Below are 21,343 nucleotides of genomic sequence, written 5' to 3'. Positions count from 1 at the left end.
GCCCTCAATGACGTCTGTACTCTTACATCTGATGAATGAGCACTGAGATGCTACGACGTGACTTATCCTCTGGGCAGATTTTTAACCAAGCACAGTATATAACTTACAAGATTAGGCCTAGTAAAATGTTAGCTTTGTGTCTTGGTGGCTGGATGATCTTTCTTAGTAGGTTTTAGGTCTAGTGAGACGTCAAGGTAGTTATCCAATTGGATGTGATTTCAGTTACTTTACCCATGTCTCACCCTAGACACTGGTGATCACATGACCTACAGCATTTTACATCCTAAGGTTCTTAACTGCTCTCAACGCTCAGAGAGCTACATGGTGAACGTTCATCCAAGTGCTTCTGGACTTATCTTAACGGCAATGTGGACAGGACACAGAGCTCCTGATTCTAACAGTGCAGGGAGCACATTCTTGGCTCTACTTTTCATCCTCGGGTATCAGGGTCAGAGTTGAGAAACAGAAGATCTACTCACCCCCATCAACAGAGGAGCTATGAGGAAATATTTTAGCTGAACAGACAAATCTCAAAAGAAAAATAATTTTCAAAAGCATTCAACATCCTTAATCATCAAAGAAATGCAAGCTAAAGACATTTTAAGGTTCCAACTTGGCTGACAGAAGAGCTGTCTCCATGAAAATAGTGAAGGCTGGAGAACATGCGGAGGAAGAGGAAGCTTTTGTTCATGCTAGTAGAGTAACTGGTATGGCCACTGTGAGAATCAGCGTGCAGGGCTCTAGAAAACTAAGCCCAGATGGATGATAGATGCTTTTCATTCCAAAACCCGGGAGGCCGGCAGGCAGAAGGAACTCTGTGAATTTGAAGGTCAGCCTAGTCTACAGAGCAAGTTCCAAGCCAACCAGATTAATGTAGTGAGATCATACTCTCAAGAGAAAAAGAAAAGAGAAGAAAACTGAAATTAAAACTGCTACAGAGCTCAGCTGTACTCTTAGCTAGACAAAGAACTCCATTCCACCACACTGATCCTTGCACATGTATGCATTGCTGTGCATTGCTGTGCATTGCTGTTCTAGTCTCAAGGACAATCAATACTGACCTGGATACCCTTCAACAGATGAATGAATATGTGACATGTATACAGGATAGAATTTATTTTTAGTAATCACTAATGAAATAATGACGTTTGCAGAAAAAAATGGATAGAAGGGGAAATTATTATAGTAAGTAAAGTAACCCAGACCTAGAAAGGCAAATACCAAATGTTTTCTCTCATGTGTGCATCCTAGATTTAAACATGTATCTATGTGTGTATCTGTGGGTAAGGGTAGGATCAAGAGACTGAAAAGAGGGTTTTGAGAGAGGAAGAGGAGTCCTAAGGGGATGGGGATGAGTGAGAAAGAGGGCATGAAAATACAGGGCCATGATGACAAAGTAAAGGCTGCTATGGGGTAGGGAATAGAGGTGCAGGAGGCTGGGTGAAGGGAATGGGGAAGGGGTTCAATAGAAACATAGTGTGCATATGTAAAATACCCATGCCTTTGTATGCTAATTTTGGAAAGCATCACAAGAAAGTGTAATACTGTCTGCATTCCTGAAGGTTTGATGATGTTCATTCAAAATGAGTATCAAGGGAATCTATCCCCATGGGATAGTAATAGTTGGTTCCAGGATACCTTTATGTTGGGGTGCAGCCGCATCAAGGTCCGCTTGGTGTACTCGCTGTTGATCCCGAGGGCTAGCTCCACCTCTTTGTAAAGCATTATGAAAATCCGCACGCCTTGTTGCTGTCACGAGAAAACAGGAATGAGCACCTAGACAGTTATGGCGCCCTTCTCTTCGTCCTTTCCCTGCGATAGACTTCCTTTATTCTGTATTCTTATTTCATACACTGGTACGAAAATAATGAGCAAACAGACCATACACAGAGTGACACACATTATGTCAAGATGCAAATAAAAAGCATAAAACGTAGGTGTGGTGGCAAATACTCGTCACTCCAGCACTTGGGAGGTGGAGGCTAAGCTCGGCTATAGAGAGAGTGCAAGGCCAGCCCGGGCTATTTATGATCTCAACAGAAAACCTTCCCTTTCATATACGGTCAATCACAAGAGTGTTGGTACTGTACTAATAACAGATCCAGAATGCAGAGACCCTGAAAGTGTCCTGAAGAGCTCCTGAAAGTGTCCGGTAGCTTCTAGTACCTTTCTGAACACCGCCAAGCACTTATCACCCAGGAAAACTGTGACCTGAGTCTTCGAAGCAACAACTAGTGCCAAATGTGCCCTAAATGTCTCAGAGTGGAACTTATGGAGAATTATTCTTTTCTGAAAAAAAAATGTTGATTTACATGGAGAAAGCATTTCTAAATCTTCAAAGATGAATGTGTTAGGTCCTAGCTCACACTTAGACACTGAGTGTCTACATCACTAGCAAAAGGACTTCTCTGTACCGGTAGATAACTGTAATAACATGGACCTGCCCATAGATGGTGGGCCAAAAGAACACAGCGAGGGCTGTGGGGGCCCATATGTCACTGTCAAACTACAGCAGAAAGTGCCTGGTGAACTCCTACTGACTTGTGCCATCTGCCCAACAAGAGGAGTCCAGCCTTTAGGTAGTAGGTACCAGGAATAAATATAGTTTCCCAGTGTCATTCAGTCAACATGATATCGCATGTGAATTTCTTATTAAACCACATCATTTCACAGCTAGTTACAGCTGAAATGAGTCTATAGTTTGAAAAGGATCTGAGATTTACAATCAGGTGTTCTTTAGGTGTGTGAGAAGATACACCACCCTTGTTCTGAAAAGACAACGAACAAAAACCTCCAAAGTCAAAATCAATCTATTTGGCATACCTGGGTGCACATGCATGTATACACACATATGAAATTCTACTTTTGTAGTTAGCCCCTGACCTTAGGAACATTTTTTTATTGCTCACTGTAGCTATTCAGTTACTATTGTAATCAAATACAAAAGTACAAGCTGACTCAGCAGATAAAGGTACCTGCTGCCAGGCCTGATAATCTCAGTTTGATTCCTAAAACCTATATGGTAGGAGAAAACCTCTACATGTGTACTGTAGCATGCTCATACACACACACACACACACACACACACACACACTAATACATGTCCATTTTAAATCATGATGTGTCAGAGAGATGGCTCCGAAGTTAAGAGCAGGTGACACTGGAGGATGAGAGTTTCACTCCCAGAACCCAGACCCAGCAGCTTACAACCTTAGTTCCAGGGGATCTGGCACACATTTCTGGCCTTATTTGCAAGCGCTGTGTGCACATACACATGTTCACACAACAAACGTCTAATTAAAAAATTAGAAATATCTTTTTTAAAAGATTATCACACACACATAATTTTACACAAGCACATAAAAATGTAGGAAAGAAGGGAACAGCTTGGTTCTGACAGTCTGGCCAGGCAGTGCTCTCTAGTAAAACACTAACTGAGGGGTCACAGGGAAAGGTAGATTGTATTCTTTTCCCGTTTATCGTTCGGTGTTCTGTTTCTATTAAATATTTTCAACTTTAGCACTGAACTATGGTCAGTTCTAAGAGGAAGACAGTAGGGAGAAATACAACTCAGTTTATAAAGCAAAATCTCAACCTAAATAATACATGGTTATATATACCTAATGCCATTCCTCATGGCTCATTTATTTCAAGGGGGTGAAATTCTGCTTTTGTTTCTAAAGTGTTTTTCTAGTTCTTGTGTGTGTGTGTGTGTGTGTGTGTGTGTGCATGTGGTATATGTGCAGCACTCAATATATTTCTGAGCACAAAGGACCCTACATGTGAACAACAGAGAAAGGCTCTTTCTACCTTCCTCTATCCCTCTCGTCCTTATTCCTTTGAGGCAGGTCACCCCCTGAAACTGGAGCTCGTTTGTTTAGGCTGGCAAGCCAGGCAAGCACAGCCTCCTTCTTCTTGCTGCCACAACACCGGGGTGACGGAGCCACACTAAACTGTGCCCAGCCATGCGAGCATAGATCTGAAATCAAGACCTAGTTCTTAACCACTGAGCCATCTTTCCAGGCCTCCAAACTCTGCTTCTTCAGCTTGAAACCGCTTTCATAAAGGGTGGTATTTGCGAATTAGGTACTTGGCCCAAATCCTGCAGTTACCCACTTATCCAAAGAGCTGATGGATTTTGATATAATAAAGATATTAACTCTAATGGATTACACTAATATTTTCCAATTACTATACTTGGCATTTTCTTTCATACCATGTTTTTTCTCACGTGACTAAAGTGACTCTAAAGGAAATAAAGTAGAAATCCCACCTGCTTTTATCTTAAATACCAATGACTAACAAGGAAGTAATTATACAAATGTGATTATTAGTGGGGCTTGTCCTACATATGCTTATACCTATAATAAACAGTTAATTCGGGGCAGATTCCCTTGATAGTAAAGCATAATTTCTTTACTTTTACAAGCTGTATTACCACAGTTACAGACCCTATAAATGGCAAAGGGAAGCCACTCCTTTATGGCAAAGCCATTTGCTCTGTTGTAGCTGTATAGGCTTATAAAACCATAAAGACAATTTCAGTAAAACCAAAGCCCAATCTACAAAAGACAGATGCTAGGTCTGTAATTTTAAAAGGTAGTTTGAAGTAGGCTTTTGGGGGGGGGGGGCAAAAAAAAAACAATGTGCTGAGACCACAAATCAATAAAACAAACCCATTCATAAAAGCTTAAAAGAAAAAAAAATTATTTCAGAATTAACCTGACGAAATAAATGAAAGTCTTCCATAATGAACACTTAAAACACGAAAGCAATTAACTACAGACTGCATGCTGAAGGAAGGCATGGCTTAGTTGGTGGAGTGCTCAGAAGCCCTGGGTTCAGCCCCTGGGTGAATAAGCCAGGCATGGTGGTGCATGAAGCAGGAATTGGAGCTCAGGGTCAGTTGTACAGTGAGTTCAGTGTTGGCCTGTGATAGGTAAGGCTGTGTAGACTATCTGAAGAAACTAAAAAGTTGGAAAGATCTTCTATGCTCCAGGATTGGCACAATTCATTCTTTGAAAATGGCTGTGGCCCCCAAGATTGCCTACAGATTTGATACAATCACTATAAAAATTCTAATGACATTCTTCACACGCTAGAAAAAAATCCTAAAATTCATAAAATGCATAGATGTCTCAAAGAGCTCATTAGGCAGACAGTGTTGAACAAGAGAACAATGCTGAGAGTATCACCACGTCTGATCTTTAAGTTATACTACAGAGCCACCAACGTAACAAAACAACATGGCACTAGCCAAAAATTGACACACAGATCAGTGGAGGAGAAGAACTGACCCAGAAGTAAAGTTACATGGCACATAGCCACCTGCTGCTTACAAAGGGTTAAAAGCAAAAAAACCAACCAACCCACCAACAAACAAGCAGACAAGCATGCAAGCAAAAAACTCACTGTGTCAGAGAAAAAGACATTCTCTTTAGCAAATGGCATGGAGAGAACCAGGTTTGAACACGTAGCAGAATGAAACTACATTCTAATCATCCTCATCCTGCACCAAGTCAACTCCAGGCATGGTATGGTGGAGCAGGCATTTAGTCCCAGCAGTTAGGAGGTAGGTGAAAGTTTATCTCTGTGAGTTCAAGACCACCCTGGTCTACATAACAAGTTTCAAACTATTCAGGACTATACATAGACCTTCTCTCAAAATGTACATGCATGCACACATACCCACCCCTATGGCCACAAACATGTGCATGTGCACACATGTGCACGCACACACACACACACACACACACACACACACACACACACACACACACTACTCCTGAATAAATCTTTGTGTGTATGTGTTTAGGGTTGACCCCTGGGCGATGGATAACCAATTAGAAGTTTTTCTCTGGATAAAGCGGCTTCTCTCTTTTTTCACTGTCAAAATTGTCGTTGTTCCAACTACCCCACAGCTGCTGACACTAGAGACCTAAGGAGAGCATGCTGCTGCCACTTTCCTGAGTCAGGATAATGTCTGGCTGCACTCCCAACACTTGTCCCTGTGTGCACAGGTCAGTGAGGCTCTCACCCCTCATCAAACAAGCTTCTTCTTGTAGCAGACGGAGGCTATTACAGAAAGCCATAACAGGCTAAAGAATAGAGAGAGACCAACTGACTATGGGTGCCCAACACCATTACCACATCTGCAATGAGACCCTCACACCTAAGGCTCAGGGTCAATCTCGGAGGGAGTGGTAGAAAGATTGTAAACGCCAGAGGACCAGGATGTCTGCAGAGAGACCCTGTCTTCCCCGTAGCACAGGAAAACTGCATGTGTGTGATCCCTAGTCTTCCGTGGCTTAGGAATCACAGCGCTTGTTTATCACACACTCCCTACGACCAGCCATGCTCCTAAACATGGGGAGGCATTCAACAAACTCATGTGACTGAAACCTAAAATAAGTGAATTCCCAGACAAACACTGTGGGCAGGGGTCACCTGGTGTGAGTTCCCAGCCAAGTCTGGAGAAGTTTGCAGACATAGACTCTTAAGGGAGGTAACGGGAGAAGCTGCTTCAAGGAGAAAGATAGAGAGAATTCCAAATCCTTTCATGGGTAGGAAGTTGGTTGGTAAGGCTAGGTATGAGCCTAGGATGCAAGTCCTCAGTAAGAAGTAGCTGGGATGGGCTGGCACATCATGTAGACTCCATGGTGATTGTCTCTTCTATAGCTCATCACAGATTCACTGAGCATGGTATTTAAGGACCATGTGAATAGAATTTCTCAGGCCGAGTTTCCTGCTGTGTGAATAGAATGAATGAATGATGCTATGAGGTCTGTGTGCTGATCCCCATGGAAACTTTTCCAGAAGGTGTGGGGAAAGGACCATGAAGGGAGGAAGGAGGAACGGGGGAGGGGCTATAGAGTTGGTGAGACAGGAGCTAGGAGGAAGAAGCGTGTGCAGACCTCTAGAAGGAGAAATGCTGCCCCGAGTAACTCAGAATCCAAACATCTGCTAGAACATGCTTCAGAAAAGGGGGGTGGGAGGGACTAAGACAGATTCAAGCCAGAGTAAAAGGATTAACACTTCCTAATTAGAGGATTAATAATAAACCCGAGATTATTCTAATTTAGTTCCATAAGTAGAATTCATTAGCAATATAAATGTAGCTACACTGCTTCCACTGTTAACTTCATATAACAAAAAGAAAATTCTCAGTGTTCGCTCAGAATCCACAGGCTAGCTTCACTGAAAACCGCCCTCAGACTGGAACCAAACCCCATACTTCATAACATCTTCCTGATATTGTGTGTGTATGTATGCATGTATGTATGTATGTATGGGAGAGTGTGATATGTATTTGTAATGTATGTATATATGTATGTATGTATGTATATATGTATGTATGTATGTATATGTATGTATGTATGTATGTATGTATGTAGGGGAGAGAGTGTGATGTGTTTGTGGAGGGGTTATTTGGTGTTTGTGTCAACGTGCATGTGTGTAGAGACTGGGAAAAGATGTGCATGTCCTCTTTCTGTTACTATGTTATTCCTCTGAGACAAGCTATCTCACTGAAGCCAGAGCCAGGCTGGCAGCCAACAATAGCCAGCAATGCCCCTGTCTCCATCTTACACAGTGCTAAGGTCACAGGTGCACATGACCATATCTGACTTTTTATCTGGTACTGAAGATTCAAACTCAGGTCCACACTGGTCAGCAAAAGCTCTTACCTGCTGAGCCATCTTCCCACCCCACCCCATTTTCACCCCATACTCTTCTCTTCCAAATGAACTGGGAAACAGAAAGTCCCCCTAAGAAGTGTGAGCATGTGTGTGTGTGTGTGTGTGTGTGTGTGTGTGTGTGTGTGCGCATGTATGTTCATATGTGTGTGTTGTGTGTGTGTTCATGTGTGGTGTGTGTGTGTGTGTGTGTGTTCATGTGTGTTGTGTGTGTTCATGTGTGTGTGTTCATATGTGTTGTGTATGTGTGTATTCATGTGTGTTGTGTGTGTGTGTATGTGTGTATGTGTGTGTGTGTTGGTTTTCAAGCTCTAAAGGAGTAGGTTTCGACCTGAAAGTCACAACCCCTTTGGGGGTTGAACAACCTTTTCATAGGGGTCACCTAAGACCATCAGAAAAAATATATATATATATATTTACATTGTAATCCCTAACAGTAGCAAAATTACTTATGAAGCAGCAACCAAATTAACTTTGTGGTTGGGGGTTACCACAACATGAGGAACTGTATTAAAAGGATGCAGTATTAGGAAGGTTGAGAATCATTGCTCTAAAGCAAAAAGTTACGAGTACATTGCTCAGGCTGGTTCTGACATTGCCTTACTGTCTAGGCTAGTCTAGGCTAATCCTTTCTCTACCTCTTAAGTGTGTGTCACTACAGTTGGTTTTATATGGTCCTTGAGATAAAACCCAGCCAGGCCTCATGCAGGCTAAGCACATAGTCCACCAACTAAACCCCACCCCATGCATGCAGGACAGATGTTAAAACAATTGTGCGAGCCTATCTAGAAATACTCACTGCTTTGCGTCTGAGGATGCAGTCCAGCCTCCAGCGGTTGCCTTCCACCACTGGACGCTTCAGGAAGATTTCTGGGCTTAACCTGAAGTCACAAAACCAAAAGGAAAGGGACTGAAACAAAAGGAAAAGCTCTCCATCACAGAAACCAGTGTTAGCCACATGCCACCAAGTCTACTATGGTGGTCTCTAGGCTGCAAGGCTATAGGCTATTTTATCAAGGAAACTGTCCAATTAAAGTAATTCAAGAGCCACACCCATAATCTCAGCATCTGGGAGATGGAGGCAGGAGGGCCGCAAGCTGAAAGCCATCCTATGGAGAGAGCTTGAGGCCTGCACCAAAATAAAAAGTCATACACATGCACACGCACACACCACATCAGAAAAAAGACCTGCCCATGCTTGCAGCTGTAGGAGAGATCTGTACAGGGATACTTATAGGGCCATACACATAGCTAAATTCTAAGGGGATAACCAGATCCTTGAGTCGCTAGGCCACCTCCTCAATCTTAGGATTGTTCAACTCTGAGTATCTCACTGTAACAGACAACATTCTCTGAAAATGGGCAGCCAGCTACCGCAAGCTGGATGCATTCTGACACATTTGTACTCATCTTGGTTTCCAGTTACAAAGGAATGTCTAGATTCCACGGGAACCTGGAGCTTTCTGAGAAGGACACTGATACTGTTAACTTCTATAAAGGTGAAAGTTATCTCTTGGGCTCTTCTGCCATTGTAAGTCAAGCCACAAGGCAGCTAAGAATACCAACAGAGTTGCACTCCCCACAACTCCATTGCTAGGGTCTAAAGGCAACTCAAGTTTAGCTCTACATATGATGTAACTCCTCTGAAATGACAAACAATGACAAAACCACCTCCTCTCCCCCAGAAATGGGGGCCTGGTGGAGCAGGAGACAGTAGAGGATTAATCTCATGGAGTTCTGCATGAAAACATGGGCTTCCATGTCTTAGGCTTAAGAAAAACCAGCAGGATTTGTATGAGAGTAGAAGAGATCATTCGTATGCCCCATTTTATCCATTAAAAACAAAAAAATCAAAACCACCTTCAATGGGCAGGAAGAGCCAGAAGAATTGGTATGAACTGTTGTATTCTGGACAGGATGAGGCCACTACACAGATGATGTCACCGCAGTGGTGGCTATGGTGGTGGGTGATGATTGACTGGGGGCAATCAGATCCAAGTCAAGGTCAAGGACGTGTGTGGGGGTGACCTTACAGCTCATGTCAACCGAGGATCCTCTGCTGGCTGCTGTGTGGAGAACATGCTTTGGGGGTCACCTTCTAGGAGTTTGGCAGGGATTTGACATTAGGCTAGAACAAGGAAGTAGGCTCAAGATCTAAGGAATGTGTTCTTTGTATCCTGATGGTTCTTGTTAAGACCCTGAATACAATAATCGTGGGCCCTTTGTCTATGCTTTGTTTGTTCCTTGACTACTCTGTCTTTGACCGAGAACTGACCCTGTTCTTTGCATGTACCTAGCATGGTATGAAAGCAGACTGGAGAAAAAATAAACCCACTTCAGTTTCGAACTAGATGGAGTATTGTTAGAATGTTGTCTGGTTGTCTTTTTCTTTTCCATCCTCACTCTCTTTCTCAAGACCCTGTTGACTGAGTGAGCTTGCTTGGTCCCTGCTGGCTACTTGGATGTGGTCCCTGGAAAGCAGGCCAAGCTATGGGGGTTATCCCTGCATCCCACATCCATACACATGCTCACAGACAAGGCAGAGGATGTGAAGATGACCATGATGACAGGTTGAGATGAATTGGGGGGGTATATAATACAAATGCATTGTATACAATACACATATAAAATTCTCAACAGAAAATATATATTAGGAAACAAAACCTTCATAATTTATAAAAGAATAAAAAACTTTCTACCTAAAACACTCAGAAAATTATTCCTAACATTTGAAAAGCAATGTTACTCATATTAATTGGAAGAGGAAAGAAAGAATTAAAACCAGAACAAAACATGCATAGAACATTAACTGAATTCAATATCCACTCACAATCAAAATTTTTAACAATTTTTTTAAAATTTCATGTGTACTGGTATGTTGCATGTATGAGTAAGGGTGTCAGAGCTTCTGAAACTGGAGTTATAGCTATTGTGAGCTGCCCTGTGGATGCTGGGAATTGAACCTGGGCCCTTTGGAAGTGCAGCCAGTGCTTTTAATCACTGAACCATCTCTCCCCTCCACAATCAAAATTCTTAACAAAGCACAACTCAAAACAGGCTACTGGCTGAAGGGATGGCTTAGAGTTTAAGGCACTTCCTGTTCTTGCAGAGGACCTGAGTTCAGAATCTACACAAAGGTTGCCAGCACTGATATGTGAACTTGCCACATTGGAGGGCTCACAGGTGTGCATACTCCATCTCTAGGCCATGCAATACCGTTGTGTGGTCTCTGTGAACACCATCCCCATAGCATACATATGCACACATATGTATACACATAAATCACTGTTAATAAAAAATGAGCTTTCTCAATAAAGAGTACAAGTTCAAAACATACCTGAGTGTCATATCACTATGGGGAAAAGACATGGAGAGCAATAAACATCTATCCATACAAAATGAAATACATTTAAAAATACAAGGTGCTGCTTCAGTTTTATGGAGGAAGGGGCTGGTACTGGGATGTATGGTAAATAAACAGATTAATTAATTTTAAAACATTAAGAAAAAGGTGATGTTTGCAATATTTAACAGTGATTGCCAACTTCACAGAATCGAGAGTCACATTGGAAACAAAGCTCTGAGCAGGTCTGTGAAGGAGTTTTTAGATTGGATAAACTCAAGTGGGAAGACCTGTCCTAACTATGGGAGCACACCAATCATCTATGAGTGGCATCCTAGATTGCATAAAAAGGAGAATATGAGCAAGACAATGGTGTTCATCTTCCTCTGCTTCCTCACCATGCATATAAAGTGACATCCCTTCATACACCTGCCACCAGGCCTACCTGCCACAGCATGATGGACAATACCCTCAGACTGTGAGCCAAGGCCAACCCCTCCTCCTTTATGTTACTTCTGGTACAGCAGTGAGATGGACCAGTGTAACATCTGAAAGGACTGTTTTTGTTCGTTTGTTTGTTTGTTTTGGAAGAACTTTCACTGGGGTCAACTATTCAGTGAGTTGGGGTTGGGCCAAGTTATCACAAATACTGTTGGTTTCATACTGTGGGATTCTCTAATAATACATTTCTAAGTGTAGAAGCTTCCAGGCAACATTCTTATGACAAATACTAACCACCAATCTGTGATAAAAATCTCTTCTGATGCCCCTTCCATTGCATTTGCGATATCTTCAAAGTAACCTTTGGCGTTCACATACCTGGAAGATAAAGATTTTGTTCCTTGGTTGGTTCCTTTGTTTTGATATTTTTTTATAAATCAAGCCAAAAAACAAAAAACAAACAAAACATCAACAGCAATAACAACAAAAATATAACCTAGGTTAAAGCAAAGCACAGAGGGCTCTGCCTGGTGTCTATTACCACCATTTTACTTTAAATAACTGGAAACAAGATTGAAAGCACAAGCTGGCCTCCTTCCATCACCCAGGAAGGGCAGACAGACCCAGGCAGTCTTTGCTTAGTCAGCAGCCTGTCAATTGATCTTACAGAACCTCGTCATACGGTTTTTCTTCTGAGTCTAACGGAGCAGCTCAAATTCGTGAGTAGAAAACACATGAATAATTTAATCAAATTTCCATTTGTACCTTTAAGAGATACACGAAGTTACATTCTGCTCTTCTGAAAACTGAATAGTTCTGGTAGCTTAGACGACAAGCCTCTGACCTGAAGCTAAGCGTCTGCCTGCCTCTACTTCCCACGTGCTGGGATTACAGTCCTGTGCTACCATTTTAGGGGGTTCTGGGACCCAAGCAGGGATTCAGGCATGCTAGATATACACTGTAACTGAGCTATGTACCTAGTCCTTAAGTTGATTTTAGAAATCCAGGCATAGTGGGTCAGGCTTGTGAGGTGAGGCAGGAAGATAAAGGAGTTCAAGGTCATCTTTGTCTACATTGCAAGGTCACTGCAAGCCCGTGTTTCAAAAGATCCTGTCTCGCTAAACAAATCAAAGTTCCAAATCTAAAGGCAGGTAAGGTCCCCATTAAAAACATCCAAAAACCCAAATTAAAAACCTAACCTGTGATCATACAACCCTACAATGGCCCAGGAAAGGGAAGACCTCGGGAGATAAGGGAATTACTCGGTGAGTAATTCCTGGTTTAGTTTTGAAGCCGATTCCCGGTAGATTTACAGCATTACAGTATGAAATGAACCCCTGCAAGCAAAGGGCCTCACCATTTGGCTAACGTGCTCTCGTGGATCGCGGCGTAGGAACCGAAGCGATGGTCTTTGAGGAAGTCAGTGCCATGCTTCTGGATAAACTCCTCTATGGCGCCTCCCCACCACCGGGCATGCCTGTAGCTGTTACATTTTAAAATCAGCGTCCTTTAAAGAGAAGCAAAAGTGGGTGTTGGAAGTTGACTCGGAGTTCTAAGTCTTAGAAGAAATTTAAAGATTAAATGTGCCCCGGCAGACACGAATTGAAATTTCTAGTGGATGAGCATTTAAAGAGTGAGCTTCTATAACATCTTAGTAGAATCCACCCAAACATTCACTGGGGCAGAGCTTACTTGCCAGGCTCTGTGTGCAGACACACGAGAAGGTGTTTAGTGCAGGCGTTGAACTGTGCAGGGAGACGAGGAGGTTTTGGAAAAGATATAAAGTAATGTCACGCTCTGTCAGAGTTGCTGATTTCTCCAGTACAGCTCTTTGCATGGACTATTTAGGCTTCTGATATGTGCATGTGTGCGTGTGTGCGTGCGTGCATGCGTGCGTGCGTGCGTGCGTGCGTGTGTGTGTTCATGGGAGGGGGTCCTTCCTTTCCTTCTTTGAATCCAGCAAAGATTTGCCAAGCAGCCTACCCCATTCCTCTAGTCCTGGGGGGCTGGGGCAAGGGAACAGAGTAGGTCTGAGGACACAGCAGCCATCTTGCCACCAGAAGGGGACTAATCTGAGGATAAGACAGATGCCAAAGCTAAGCAAACATTGTCATGCTAAGAGCTGCCGTAGCCGTGCTGGTTGTATAGGACTGAGTTGGAAGGCAGAGCTTTGCTTATGTTTAATTACTGGGGGTGGAATGGGGTACAACAATGGACGCTGGTCTTAGAAAGCTACTGCTCAACAGCAGGGCTGATGCTGGTGGGGTGTGGGGAAAGAAAGGAGAGATGGTTTGGGGTGGGAGATACCCACATTCACTAACAAAATATGCACATTTCAAACTGATCCATTTGGCAAGTTAGTAGATGGGGTAGCAAACTTTGTTCTCCAGCTCCAGGGGAATCCCATATCCCCTTCAAACCTCTGCAGGCATCTTGGATCAAATAAAATGAATCTTTAATTACAAACACACAGACAACAGCAAAGGTAAGTTCTGTTCCTTCTGATCGAGAATGAGCCCCAAGCAACAATTACTAACATTCCAACATAGTTTCCTCCATCACAGCTGAGAGAAAACTTTGACCTGAAAGAGACTCGGGGAGAAAATGTTTTAAACATTAAAAATTTCTACCTGGAAAGATTATCGATTCGAAGTCCATATTTCGTTTCTGTCTCTTTCCTCCCCACTTTGATCCTGAATTCTTTATCTACAAGGAGGACGAAGGCAATAGCCCCGCTGTCTGGCTTCATATACAGCAGGAAAGAGTCTTTCACTATCAACCACCTGGAAGGAGACAACAGGAGGTTTCAAACCCATGTAATAGAAGCAAGAGAATCAACTAAAGTCCTGAGAATACACTCTGGCAGACTAAGGACATACCATGTCTCATGTAGGAGTTTGTGCCTTTGAAAAATCACCGTGAAACAAGAGCTAGCTTGCTAGCACAGTGCTCACCTAGCCCAAGGCACTGGGTCTGGTTCCTAGTGGGGAGAGTAATTACAACAAAAAAACAAGCCTTTTTGTTGTCTGAGCACAGATATCAAGCAATTAAAAAGAATCCATTCCTTCTAAGAAGACTGATGCTTGGCAGGAAGCACTAAAGAGCCCCTTACTGAAGAATGGAGGAGTGGGGTGGTGTTTGCTCACATAAACCATGGTGAAAGGTGAGTGAGCACAGAAAATTTAATAACTATGTCCGATATTCCACATATCTGTCGTTCATTTCAAAATATTTCTGGTGTAAGGATCGTTAACAAATGATGCTTAACAGTATGAAAGTAGCTCTCAAAAGCATTTCATTCTGCTCAGTAACTCTGTATTTTCATGATGGAGGAGTTACTGTAAAATTAGCAGAAAAATAAAGCAGACCAATGTCTGCTCCCAAAGGAACCAGGGTCCTTCCTGGATAAGTGGGTGGGCACTCCTATTGTCTGGAAGAGGACTGATGGGTTGGGTGTGGGAGGGGGGAATCCTTGGTCCTGGCAGCAAAGAGCTGGTACGGGAGCCGGGATAGGAAGGAGCAGGGTCAAGGTCACCCTGCTCCATAGGCAGCACAGAGGCTGAAGTGTTTGCATACTGCAAGTGTGACTAGAGCATGCATGCGGAGAAAGCCAGACATGAGCTGAGGTGACAGTGAGGGTCTGACGGCTGAAGAGCCCCCATTCCCCCCTGAAAATAAGTAGATCCATGTGAAATCACCTAGAACAATTCTTTACTAAAGCTACCAGCTGAGGTGTACTCCACTGGGCTCTATGAGCGGAGCCGTCATGTGGACAAATCTGCACTGACTTCTTAGTCTTGTGGACATTTGGGTCTTCATATACCCAAAGGAAAGCTGTCTCTTTCCTGGTTGGTAGAGGAGATGGGGCAGGTAAAGGAAGTATGTGATCCAGTTATGTAAACAGACATCATCAAGGTCACAGCAAGCCAACACCAAACCACAAAGGACAGGACACTTAGAAAGATGGCACGCCAAAATGGAATTGATCCTCCCGGTTTTCTAGTGGGAAGAAAAGAAGGAAGAGAGGGAGAAAGGAAGAAAGGGAGGGAGGGAGTGGGGGAGAAAGGAAGGAAGGAATGGAGGAAAGGAGGGAGGGAGGGAGGAAGGGAGAAAGGAAGAAAGAAAAGAAGGAAGGGAGGGAGGGAGGAAGGGAGAAAGGAAGAAAGAAAAGAAGGAAGCGAGGGAGGGAGAAAGGAAGGGAGGGAGGGAAAAAGGAAGAAAGAAAGAAAGAAAGGAAGGGAGGGAGGGAGAGAGGGAGAAAAGAAGGGAGGGAGGGAGAAAGGAAGAAAGAAAGAAAGGAAGGGAGGGAGGGAGAAAGGAAGGGAGGGAGGGAGAGAGGGAGAAAAGAAGGGAGGGAGGGAGAAAGGAAGAAAGAAAGAAAGGAAGGGAGGGAGGGAGAAAGGAAGGGAGGGAGGGAGAGAGGGAGAAAAGAAGGGAGGGAGGGAGAAAGGAAGAAAGAAAGAAAAGAAGGGAGGGAGGGAGAAAGGAAGAAAGAAAGAAAGAAAGAAAGGAAGGGAGGGAGGGAGAAAGGAAGAAAGAAAGAAAGAAAGGAAGGGAGGGAGAGAGAAAGGGAGGGAGGGAGAGGGAAAGGAAGGAAGAAAAAAGGTCTTGTCAGGGTGTGGTTGCTGGTATCTATAATCCCAATACTTGGAAGGCAGGAGGATTGCTGTGAGTTCCAATCCAACCTGGGTTACAGAGAAAGTTTGAAAAAATGGGGGTTGTGGGGATTAATTCCCACTTAAAACTTTTCTCTCTCTCTCTCTTGAGCTGTCCTTGAAACAAGACCATCGTGAGACTTGACTGGAGGTTCACCGTCCCATGTCTACCCTACTTCAGTTTGTCCAGAATAAATACGTGATTTAGAATGCTTCTGATAGTTTACAGAACAAAAATTTTAATTAAAAAATAAGACAGGGTCTCATATAGATCAGGCTTGCCTCAAATTCACAGAGATCTACTGTCTTTGCTTTTTGAATTAGAGGCAAAAAGTAAAAAATAAACATGGTGAATGATTGTCAGCTTTAGAAGTAACTCTCAGTACTCCTCAATATCAGTTGTCAGCTTATATGGGAACCTTCTGTACTAACTCTGTCCTCGGAACACTGTCACCTGTCAATGACGTCTCTTATTTTAACTTCCTCAGTTGTGAGTTGGGGCGTGCACACAGGATGTGAGGCTGTAGTCTGCACCCAAATATTTGCCAAACTTAAAAGGACAAAATTTCCTTCCAGGAAGAATCATAGATAGTCTTTTTTTAACTGAAACATAATTCCTTCCAAAGTTTGTATCAGTAACAGAATCTTTCCCTGCTGTCTCCAAGGCGGTGTCAGAGCTCAGAACTGGTCCTGGGGACCTTTGACTGGACTCCTAGGGCCATGACCAATGATGTACCCCAAACCCTTGCCATAACAGTGCCCGGGGCTTCCAACAAGACTCTCACAACTCTGCTGCTTCCTCACTTTTGTGTGACCTGGTTCTCTTCAGAGCTTCATGAATGCCTACGGTGGCTAGCAGCTTCCGTAGGATTCATTTGTGAGCTTACTTTAAATGTTGAAATCTCCTGTTAGGTCTATGTATTGTTTGTGTGCTGTGTATGGTGTTAGAATCACCTAGAGTAATTTTACTGTGGTAGGTGACAGTGTGCCCAGTGTCACACGGTTCAGTTGTTGACTGAGTCATTCAATCAATAGTCATAGGCACATTGAGTCATGTAACAAGGTGGCCCTTGCCAGAGTCAGGAGCCTCCAGTGACTCCAATGAGTCCCCCAGTCTGGTCTGGCAGCCCAGAGTCTCTAGGAAGGAAAAACAATTATTCACTGGTTTGCAAAACTTACATGTAGAAAGCTGTGGCTGGTTCATAACACATGACCTAGAAAAAAGAGTCATCAGGGCCACATGAGTCTGGAACAACCACCTCTAGGAGATGCCACCGTTAGAGAGGAAAGGCCTTGGCAGCATCCAAACCCTATAACTCCATCCTCTTCCTGCTTGCATGGCGAGTTTGTATCATCCATGATTTCCTGGGGCTCCTATCCCTGTTCTTTCTAGCTGTCTTCACAAGATACTGCTCCCTGAGAATGTCTCTGGAGCTAGCTCCCTCACACCCTCGTACCCTTAGGTCAGCCTCTTCCCATGGTTCTGTACAGTTTATGGCAAGAAGACAACTCAAGTGCAAGTTTCCGGCTTTCGTATACCACTGCTTATGTTCCAAGCAGATACAGCAAGGTCAAGCCTGATGTTGGGGGTTAGTCTTGCTCTCTGTGTATTCAGATGCTCATTTCTGTGCCCCGAGATCTAGTCATAGTCTGGACACATAGACTGTTATGCATATTGAAGAATCTCCTGTGTCAATGTGGTATAAAGAACGCTCCCCAGTTATCTCTGGTTAGTAAAAGGTTGAACAGCCAATGACTGGGCAGAGGAGATAGAAAGGCTGGACTCCAGTCCTAGCCTGGTGCCTGAGAGAGAAGAGAATGGGAGAAGAAGCTGGCCACAAGGCAAGTGAGGGTCCAGTAAAGAAGGGCCATGAGGTGGAGAAAAAGGAAGAAGGTCGTCATGAGGTTGGGCATGAAGAGGAGTCACAAAGGGACTTTGTCATGGAGACATACATGGAACAGAACAAGCCAGGGCAATTTAAACTGCAAGAAACTTGGAGCAGTTGGCTGGGGAAGTAGCTAGAAAGCATAGAGTATTAGGAACAGCTGCTCAGTTATTGTGCTTAAAGCTTATTGAATAAACCAAAGGTCTTGTCTGAATCATTCGGGAACTAGCCGAGTTAGAAAATTAATGTCACTTCAAGAACTCATCCTATAGTCTGAGAGCTGGTCATGGTGGTAAACATCTTTAATGCCCCACTTGGCATTAAAAGAAAAAGGAGAACCAGGAGTTCCAGGTTCATCTAGAGCTAGCCACATCATGGCTGAGTCCAGACTGGACCACATCTCAAACCAATCACGTCAAGCTAGGACTCAAACACCCAAATGCTCAGTCTATTCAACCAAACACACAGAACCCCCAAGTTCAAGTCCTACCTCTTCGACCACCGGTAGCAGGCTCTTCCATGGCCACAGCAATTCACACCTGGTATCCTGTGTCCCCCAGATCTTTTCATGATCATTCCTTCCCTGAAGGAGATAGCACACTAAGTCATCATGTTCACACTTAGAGTTCACACGTGGCTCGATAGTGGCTCACTCAGCCTCACAGTCTGGGGCCGTAAACACCACCCATGGACTCTCACCATAACTTACTCTCTCCCCTCCCCATCTTCACCTTCCACTTGCTCTTTGTCAGCCTGGCCACACCAGCAGAGACTCTTATAGGCCCCTCTGTCAAACATAGGCCCCTTTCTGCATTTGTGGGCCATTTTGTCAATACAGTGTAGGATCTTTGCACCCCGGCTCCTAACCTGAATGCTAAGCCTTCCCTGCAGCTGCCCCACCCCACCCTGAGTCCAGCACATTTTCACATGGCTTCATGCACATCTCTATCAACCAAGCCATAATGAAGAAATCGGGCCAGAGTTCATGGCTGTGCACGTGGTGACTTTTTTGGCTTGGCTTGGTAGCATACACCTATCGTCCCAGAATTTGAGTGGTAGAGATAGGAAAATCAATTGTTTACAGTTGGCCTCAGCTACATAAAAGATTTCCAAGCCAACCTGGGCTACATGAGACCCTATCTGGGGGTAGGGGTGGGGGAACCTAATATCTTGATTTCAAAAAATGTACAAAAACAGCAATTTAAGAAAAGAATATTTAATTTTGAAACAACTACTATCATTGCTCATAGTTAAAATTAAAACTGTAAGCTCTGGGGCTGGACCAACAGCTCAGTGTGGGTAAAAAGACTTTTGCTCCAGCAGAGGACCTGCGCCCACATTAGTCAGCTCACAGCCTCTGTGAGCCCACCTCCAGGGATCAGACACCCTCCTCTGGCCTCTGTAGAGACCCACATGTAAATGTAGATACCTGTGCACACACATGCATATACAAATAGTTAATATTAATCATTAAAAAGGTAAGCTTTTTCATACGAGCAAGCCCTATTATTGTGAAGGGAAAATAGCCACTGAGTACATTTCCTGTGCATGTATACATCTCACAAGGTATTATTTTTAAGTAACTAATTGTAAACAGCTTGCAGAGTGGTTGGGAGAAGGCATCTTGTGTATTTGATCCCTCACTCCAGCGAGGATACTGACTATGTATATTGAACATTCCCATTGGTTGGTTACAATGGGTCAGCACACCAAAAAAAAAAAAAAAAGAAGAAGAAGAAGAAGAAAAAACTGGGCGAGCTACGGCCACCATTTCCCACAGGGTTTCTGCTTCACATGAGCTCCTCACTGTAGTTGTTCAAAGTCTGGTGGGAGAATCCCATGAAGGCGTGGCTCCCAACCAAGTCACCAGCTGCTGCATCAGACATTCAAATCCACCAGCTTCTTTATCTGTAAAGACCCAACCCTGGAACTTACAGGCCCTTTGGTCCCAAATCATGGATGAAGGACAGCTGGCTTATATCAAGGAACTCTGTCTAAAAAAACAAACAAACAAACAAAAAACACTTTAGAAAACAAAATAGATCAGAAGGAAAGGATCATGGAGGGAGAAGGAGAGGAAAAAGGAAAAGACAAAAGCCATGTATTAAATGCCACCAGGCATTTGTTCACTCCACAGACTAGGTGGGTAACAGACCCTTTGCACAGAGGATGGGCTAAGCAAAAGCTGATGGGCCCAGCATGGTAGTGTGCATCTGACACACAGCACTTGGGAAATGGAAGGAGGATAATCAGGAGTTCAAGATCTGAGCTTGCTACACAGTGAAGTGAGTTCAAGGTCAGCCCCAGCTGCGTGAGACTTTGCTTCCGATAAAACATAATGAAAATATGTATAATTAAAATGCAACCAAGAGAGTGTTGTGTGTCTGGAGGCTGTGGAGGGGACTTTACTCACACCCCCTTTCATATGTTGTTATTAGAGGAAAGGGTTTTGTGACACAGTTCGTACAAAACAAAGCGTGCGTGAAGGATGGTAGCGCCTAGAAGATAAGGAAATCTCTAAGGTGCACAAGCTCCCCCCCCCCCCCGAGGGGGGATGGAAAAGAGTGATGTAGCTGCAGAGAAAAGGAAGAAGAGGTGTTCAACAAAATCTCAGTCGTTCAATTTTACCAAAGACGGTAGCCAGATGCTGGGTGAAAGCCTGCTGGCTCAGAGAGGTAGAGGAAGCGCCCAGCTGACCTTCCTCCTCAAACAATCCTCCAGAAGCAAACCCCTTTCTCATGCCTTGGCCCAAACCACAAAATGGAATGATCCTCCCTTCTACTTCCGGTATGTCTGTCTGTCTGTCCTCTCTTTTTTTTTTCTTAATAATCCTATGTTCACTTCCTGTCAACTGGTTGCTTGCTCTGTCTCTTGACCTATGGTTGTTTTGGGGTTTTTTTGTTTGTTTGTTTGTTTGTTTTTGTTTTGTTTTGTTTTATAATCCTGTTTACCATTAGCAAGAAAGTTCTTGGATTAAAGGTGTATGTTAGGGCTGAGCCACACCACAATTAGAAACAGGTTTTTTTTTTCTCCAGTAAACAACACAATCTTGGGGTTCACAGGATGGTCAATTATGCTATAACAAATTGGGGGATGAAAATCACAAAGGCCTAGAAGACTGAAGACATTCAGGAGCATCGGGTGCAGAAGACTTTCTCCCAGAACTAGGGCTTGAATCTAGATCTTCACGTGCTCCAGGCAGGGTCTCTACCACTGAGCCACGTTCTCAAGTCTCTTTCCTTTGAGGCGGGGTTTCACGTAGTTGTCTATGGGGCATGTGGACCATGCTGTCAGAGGAACTGCTTGGAACTGTCAAGGTATAGC

The 21,343-nt window shown here is 43.7% G+C and overlaps 1 protein-coding gene across 2 annotated transcripts in view; it reads right to left on the bottom strand.

The window, feature by feature from the left end:
- Positions 1-21,343, bottom strand: part of PLD1 (phospholipase D1) — a 146,629-nt gene that overhangs the window by 75,074 nt on the left and 50,212 nt on the right. For both annotated transcript variants that reach the window (XM_080929213.1, XM_080929214.1), the window contains exons 7-13: positions 19,955-20,013; positions 18,510-18,602; positions 14,109-14,261; positions 12,836-12,985; positions 11,773-11,856; positions 8,494-8,575; positions 1,639-1,749 (exon numbers count right to left, since the gene is read on the bottom strand). In XM_080929213.1, the coding sequence (XP_080785339.1) occupies positions 1,639-1,749; positions 8,494-8,575; positions 11,773-11,856; positions 12,836-12,985; positions 14,109-14,261; positions 18,510-18,602; positions 19,955-20,013 (732 nt within the window). The remainder of the gene's footprint in view (positions 1-1,638; positions 1,750-8,493; positions 8,576-11,772; positions 11,857-12,835; positions 12,986-14,108; positions 14,262-18,509; positions 18,603-19,954; positions 20,014-21,343) is intronic.

The sequence above is a fragment of the Micromys minutus genome (genome assembly GCF_963924665.1).
Source record: "Micromys minutus genome assembly, chromosome: 15".
Taxonomy (NCBI): domain Eukaryota; kingdom Metazoa; phylum Chordata; class Mammalia; order Rodentia; family Muridae; genus Micromys; species Micromys minutus.
Note: the sequence above shows the minus strand (reverse complement) of the source record. Positions and strands in the feature narration are given on the sequence as shown.